This window comes from Gopherus flavomarginatus, chromosome 7 (assembly GCF_025201925.1).
Source record: "Gopherus flavomarginatus isolate rGopFla2 chromosome 7, rGopFla2.mat.asm, whole genome shotgun sequence".
Lineage (NCBI taxonomy): Eukaryota > Metazoa > Chordata > Testudines > Testudinidae > Gopherus > Gopherus flavomarginatus.
Window position 1 is genome coordinate 81,340,899 of NC_066623.1, and position 7,265 is coordinate 81,348,163.

General features: G+C 48.2%; 1 protein-coding gene across 2 annotated transcripts in view; it reads right to left on the reverse strand.

The window, feature by feature from the left end:
• The window catches only part of TLCD4 (TLC domain containing 4), a 76,926-nt gene that overhangs the window by 37,845 nt on the left and 31,816 nt on the right, over positions 1 to 7,265 (reverse strand). For both annotated transcript variants that reach the window (XM_050960996.1, XM_050960995.1), the window contains exons 2-3: positions 6,698 to 6,863; positions 420 to 509 (exon numbers count right to left, since the gene is read on the reverse strand). In XM_050960996.1, the coding sequence (XP_050816953.1) occupies positions 420 to 509; positions 6,698 to 6,852 (245 nt within the window). In that variant the 5' untranslated portion in view covers positions 6,853 to 6,863. The remainder of the gene's footprint in view (positions 1 to 419; positions 510 to 6,697; positions 6,864 to 7,265) is intronic.

A 7,265-nucleotide genomic window follows, 5' to 3' on the forward strand; every position in this document is an offset into this window, starting at 1 on the left:
GTTTATATCTTCGTTTTTTCACTTTTCAAGCAAAACAGTAAATAGACACAAATGATGTCAAATCTGCAGTCACCTTTTTGACTGTTTACGGTTGTATTTTCAGAACTGTGCATTAAAATTGGAGATTGAATTTCAATTAACAGTTTTGAGAAACGTGTGTCTAACTGTTCATACTACTTAGTAGAAACTGTTATACAGTAGGCTTATAATGACATTTTAATTGGCAAAATAATTTGGATTTTACCAGATAGTCAGGACAGACATATAAATGACCCTCTACATTTTAAGAGAAACTGAGTGATAATTTGGCTAGTTATTGCTCTTAACCCGATAGCAACATTGGGAAAAAAAGATGTGGGAAAATGGGAACAAAGAAAAAAGTCATAATCTTAAAGTCAGTTTGATACAACTTGTCTTACCAGACATGGTCAGCATTAACAGCTTCATCATACAACAAGATATATACACAAAAAGCACCAACCACCAAGGCATGGAATGTGGATACTGTCCTGAAAAAAAGACATATATATTACATTTGTGATTACCATTCTCACTGATACCACAATTTAGAATATATCATCTTAAGTGCAAGATGGTATATTTCCAAGTTCTGAATGATTGTGCTATAAAGACATTTCATTTTTATATTATATCAGCTCATGGAATTACTTGTTTTTTATATAGACAGCAAAAGTATACATAGGGAAGAAGGAAAATATTTTTGGTGCAATCACTGCTTTTTTTTTTTATAATGACAAAGCAGTTAAAACATAAAATTAACGTACCTTGATAGCTGTCCCATTTACTGACACTTACCTGAAAAAGCAAACTCATGACTAAGCTCTTTAAATTCATTCTTCCAGCAATAATCAACTTGTTAAATGAACCAAAAGGAGACTTCTTGTACTTTATACTGAATTCAAACTGGTACTATATATGCTAGGTTAGCAGATTTCTGTTTGTAAACACCAAATTTAACAGCTGGAATGCTTTTCTGTTCTTGTTTTTTTAGGTGGGTGGGGAAGGCCGTAGATTAAACAGAAACTCTAGCACTGACAGCTTCAGAGAAGGACAATCTTGTGCATATGACCCAGCTTCTAGGTCACTCAGAACAAAACTGAATAGTGCAAGACTGCAATACACAAATATGAGCATCGTAAATTTGCTGAGGGAGTAGAAGCTACAGTATATATGATAATGCTTATTTTGACACACAGCTTCATCTTCAGCACAATTCCTAAACTCAACATATTCCCTCCCCTGCATTAAAGATGGCTTTGGAAGGAGGTCTGGCTACATCTATGCTAAGCCAAATGCCTGCAAATTTCAAGTTGGATATACACCTCTACCCCGATATAATGCAGTCCTCAGGAGACAAAAAAATCTCATCGCATTAGAAGTGAGACCGTGTTATATCGAACTTGCTTTGGCCCCTCTGTTCCTTGTTCCCTGAGCGCCCCGTCCAGAGACCCCTGTCCCTAATCACCCCCAGGACTGCACCCCCTACCCAACCTCCCTGTCCCGTCTGCTCCAACATCTAGCCACACACCCCGCCCTCCGGGTATGTCTACATCTACAATTTTGCAGCGCTGGTTGTTACAGCTGTATTAGTACAGCTGTATAGGGCCAGCGCTGCAGAGTGGCCACACTTACAGCAACCAGCGCTGCAAGTGGTGTTAGATGTGGCCACACTGCAGCGCTGTTGGGCGGCTTCAAGGGGGGTTCGGGGAATGCGAGAGCAAACCGCGGGGAAGCAGGTCTCCTTCCCTGGTTTGCTCCAGTGTTCCCCGAACCCCCGAGCAAGCAGGTCTCCTTCCCCGCGGTTTGCTCTCGCGTTCCCCGAACCCCCCTGCAAACCGGGAAAGGAGACCTGCTTGCACGGGGGTTCCGTGAACACGAGAGCAAACCGGGGAAGGAGACCTGCTTGCACGGGGGTTCGGGGAACGCAAGAGCAAACCGGGGAAGGAGACCTGCTTCCCCGCGGTTTGCTCTCGCGTTCCCCGAACCCCCCTGCAAACCGGGGAAGGAGACCTGCTTGCACGGGGGTTCCGTGAACGTGAGAGCAAACCGGGGAAGGAGACCTGCTTCCCCGCGGTTTGCTCTCGCGTTCCCCGAACCCCCCTGCAAACCGCGGGGAAGGAGACCCGCTTGGGGGGGGATTCGGAGAACACCAGAGCAAACCGCGGGGAAGGAGACCTGCTTGATTACCAGAGAGGTATCCTCAGGTATGCTGGGATACCTGCTTATTCCACGGAGGTCAAGAAAAGCGCTGGTAAGTGTCTACACTTGATCACCAGCGCTGGATCCTCTACACCCGAGACAAAACGGGAGTATGGCCAGCGCTGCAAACAGGGAGTTGCAGCGCTGGTGATGCCCTGCAGATGTGTACACCTCCTAAGTTGCAGCGCTGTAACCCCCTCACCAGCGCTGCAACTTTGTGATGTAGACAAGCCCTCCGACAGGCACTCACCGGCAGCAGCGGGAAGCGGAGCAACATGGCCCCAGGCCGCTCCACTCCGCCAACTCCCAGCCGTGGCACTCCGCTTCCCACTGCCGGTGAATGCGGGGAGGTTGAGGAAAGGACGCCCTTCATGCTCACCTGCGGCGGGAAATGGAGCGCCACAGCTGGAAGCTGGCAGAGTAGAGCGGCCTGGGGCCAGGCTGCTCCGTTTCCCGCCGCCGGTGAGTGCAGGGAGGCTGGGGAAAGGATGCCCCCGCACTCACTGGTGGCAGGAAGTGGAGTGACACGGCCCCAGGCCACTCTACTCCGCCAGCTCCCAGCCGCAGCGCTCCACTTCCCGCCGCCGGTGAGTGCAGGGAGGCTGGAGAAAGGACACCCTCCACGCTCGCTGGCGGCAGGAAGCAGAACGACACAGCCCTAGTCCGCTCGCTTTCCTTGCCCCGGCCCCAGCCGTGTCACTGGGGAGTTGAGGAAAAGTCCCGCACTTACCTGAGAGCGGGAACAGAGCGCTGCAGCTGGGAGTTGGCGGAGTGGAGTGGCCTGGGGCCAGGCTGCTCCACTTCCGCCACTGCGGGTGAGTGCGGGGGTGGGGGAGGGATCCCTTCCCTTCCCCTCCCCCAAGCCCTCTCCCCCGAGCGGCACGGCTGGGGCCGAGATGAGGGAAGCGGAGTGGGCTGCTCCCGGCCCCCTACTAATCCTCCGGGCCACTCTGGGACTGCAGGGCCCCCAAAAGTGCCCCCCACCGCTCCTGCCTCCCAGACTTGGGGGAGAAAGCCCCTGGCTGCCCCTTATCCAAACCCTCGGCCCCGGACTGGCACTCTTAACATGCTGCTCAGAGCAGCGTGTCAGAGCTTAACCGCGTTGTATGCGAACCCGCGTTATATTGGGGCAGGTTATATCAGGGTAGAGGTGTATTCCGTAGAAGACAGCATAATAAGGAATGCATAGAACCAAAATTTGTGAAGTGTGCATCCAGTTGTGGATTTAAAACACTGCAGTCAGACACAGGGGATACCATCTTCTCTGAAATTAATACTCACTTCTACCTTTTTTAATTTTAGTGCAAAAAGAAAAGACAAGGTACAAAAATTATGTTTACTGTAACCTAAATATTTCAAACATGACATTTCAAAATTACATGTCATGCTGTAAGACTTTTTGGCTCCCAAGGACAGAGTTATAGCGAGATAGAGCTGTATATTGGAATTGGAAAAGATTCAGAAAAAGGACAACAAAAATAATTATGATTATGAGACTGCTTCCATGTGAGAAGAGATTAACAAGACTGGGACTTTTCAGCTTGGAAAGAGATGACTAAAGGGGGATATGATAGAGATCTATAAAATCCTGATTGGTGTGGAGAAAATAAATAGGGAAGTGTTATTTACTCTTCTCTTTATACAAGAACTAGAGGTCACCAAATGAAATTAATAGGCAGCAGGTTCAAAATAAACAAAAGGAAATATTTCTTCACACAACGCACAATCAATGTGTGGAACTCCTTGCCAGAGAATTTTGTGAAGGCCAAGACTATAACAGTGTTAAAAATAAGAACTAAATAAATTCATAGACAATAGGTCCATCAATGGCTATTAGCCAGGATGGACAGGGATGACGTCCCTAACCTCTGTTTGCCAGAAGCTGGGAATGGGTGATGGGATGAATCACTTGATGATTACCTGTTCTCTTCATTCTCTCTGGGGGGGCATTAGCCACTGTTGGAAAATAGGATACTGGACTAGATGAACCTTTGGTCTGACCTAGTATGGTCGTTCTTATGTATAAGGAAATGGTAGTTTGAGGGGTGGTCTCCTTATCTGTCCTAGCTTTGTGTTACGTCTTTTCCTGCCAGGGAATGGTTTGAGGTAGTAAAGATTGTATTTCCCTATCATCCCAGTGGGCTAGGCGCAGAAAATTTCTGTTTGCAGGCAGCTCAGGGATCCCAGTATGGCCATAGTGGGGCTCCATATGGAAGAGGAGGTGCATCCAGGATTGTTCCCACCATTTGTGGTGACCTCCCCAGGCTTCCTCCTTGTCTCTATGACTTATAGGAACCCATTCTATGTTAAAGTGGGTGGGAGAGCCCTACCCTGAAATATGAGAGGCTGAATGGACTAATTGGAGGTCCCCTTTATCTTCCATTGATCTATGAGGAGGAAGAGCCCCAGCTGAAAACAGTGCAAGGAATCAGGCAGTACTGGTGACACATGAACCTCCGGTGACCGAGTGGTCTCGGTGCCAAGAGGCATTCGGTGCCCATGATCAGCAGTGATTCCTCTGCTACGGTCAAGTCCTTCAAGTACCTAACTTCTTGAGGTACCGAATAAAGCATTGGTACCAATATGATGATCTCTCTCTAAGTGGACAGTACCAAAGGTTTGGATTGCTCCAACAAGGGCACCAACAGAGGCAGATGCTTCAACTTACAGCATACCAAGGGACCTGTCATGGGGCAGTCCTGGAGGTAGGGTTGTGTCCAGTTATATCGGCTGGAGGAATGTCTCTCCTTGCCATCTCTGACATGCCCAGATGGTACTAAAGCTTGCTTGGAGCTGAGTTTGTTCTAAGAAGAGCTATGGAGTTTCCTGGCTCCACTGGTACCACCGGGGTAGCCTGTAGCCTGAATGGTACTGGGTAGAGAGGTGGACAATTCTGAGACTATTGACCCAGTGGGAGACTAATGTCTTTTAGGAAGAGACTTCCTGCAAGGTGAGTTGGAGTTCCTCTTCCTGGGGCATCTGGAGGTCTCAGAAACCTTCCCTTTTGAGGGGGGAGTGATGAAGTGAGGTTGACAGGGCACTGGATGTGTCTGGAGATTGATGTACTGGAGGGGGAAGTCTCCTGACCTGCCTCTGAAGCAGAGAAAAGAGAACACGCCATCATAAGCCTCAGCTTGATCTTCCCATTCTTCCTCACTCTGCATTTAAGGGCTAAACAGAAGTTACATTCCAATGGGATGTGCGAATCTTCCAGGCAGCTAACACACCTGGAGTGGTCATTGCTAGCTGGGATGGCCTCCCGGCAAGTGACGCACCATTTAAAAGAGCTGGGCATGTCCTCCCCAGGAAAGCAAACCTTCCAAAGGGAAGGAGAAAAAAATGTAAAACTAAACTAAACAGCTATACTAAGCTAAACTAACAATAAAATTTTGATAGATGGAGGCACACTCAAGGTGGACACGTTAGAGCTCCACCTCAGGCTGAGGCAGATGAAAAGGAACTAGGGGTGATTCACCTGTCCAGCAAGATGTAGCCTCAGTGCAAGGCATGAGGCTGTGTAGGGTGAATGCACAAGTCAAATGGACACTGCCAGCAGAAATCTCCAACTGAAAACACATGCTGTAGTGGGGTGGTCACCCGGCTCTTGCCCGGACGGGTTAAAAGCATCCCTGGAGAGGGCTGTGGATGGGGAAAGGCTGATAAGCCACAGCTGAGGCCATGCCCCAGTCAGGGCACAGCTGACCCTATAAAAGAGCTGTGAGCCAGGAACTCTAGATACACACTCTCTCTAGCTCCTTAGAGAGAGAAGGACCTGGCTGCCTGGGAAGCTGACAAGGGTACCTTGGCTGGAGCAGTGCTGGGGAAGGGCAGCTAGCCCCAGGCTGCAGTGTGAGTTAAGGGCCCACAAGGGTACTAGGGCTGCAGAGGGGAAGCCCAGGAATAGGTAGGGACAGCTGGTCCAACCCCTCTTGCCGATGATGAGTGGTTTATAGACTGCAGTCTGCCCCAGGGAGTGGGGGCTAGATGATGACTGGCAGTAGCCAATGAGACAACGTGGGGATAGGGGGTTGAGGGTTCCCTTGGAAGGGGAGGCCCAGAGATGGAGGGGTTAGTGCTGGGGGCAGAACCCTGGTATACAAGGGCACTGGGGCCCGGGAGGGACATGGAGGCTGGCGGCAGACAAGACACCGGCCTGCAGAGGGTGGTCCGGGCTGGAAGAGCTAATTCCTGAGACAACCAGCAGGATGCACTGCGCCAGGGGGACACTACTCAAAGAAGAAAGAAGACCTCTGACATACACATTCCTTCTTTGCACTCCTTAACAAAACTAGATGTAATTCAGCATTTACAGTAAACTGGAGGGAATTTTGCTTAGATCTTCACATAGGTTTTGGGAGATGGGGGTATTTTCATAATTTTTACATCACCAGTTATATGCTGTTATATATTTGGGAGCTTAAAAGTTACTAAATTACTGAATCAATTTATTATTTGTATTTATTTTTAAACACTTTACCTTGAATTCCATTCAATCTTCCTGTTTTGGTTGAGATTATTAAAAGCAGGAGTTATTCTTGTTGATGCCCAAGAACTTAGGACATGGAACAGAAGCTGAAATATGGTAAAACTGGTAACAGCAGTGCCAATAATCAGTTTGTTGAAGGTAGCCATTATTCTTCAGCCTGTTAATTGGAATGGCAGAATTACTGTCTCAGTCCAGACATTGATTAAACTATTTTGTTTAAGTAGCTGCAAAAAGAATTTTCTGCCTCCAAGATAGTAATTTAAGTAGAAACAAAAATAAAATTTAGTGCTACACAGAACACAATAACCTTCAGATTTAAAACAATGATATATTAAGTAGCCATTTCAGTTGCCCTATAAAATAGTGAATGTGTTGTCTGTACCTCAGGGGAGGGGAGGGGAGGGGAGGAGAGGTGGGGAAGAAACGCAAACAATTTTTTGGACATTCCTAGATCTTTTCTAGACCAGGGGTGGGCAAACTATGGCCCAGGGGCTGCATCCAGCCCTTCAGACATTTTAATCCAGCCCTCAAGCTCCCGCCAGGGAGTAGGGTCCACAGC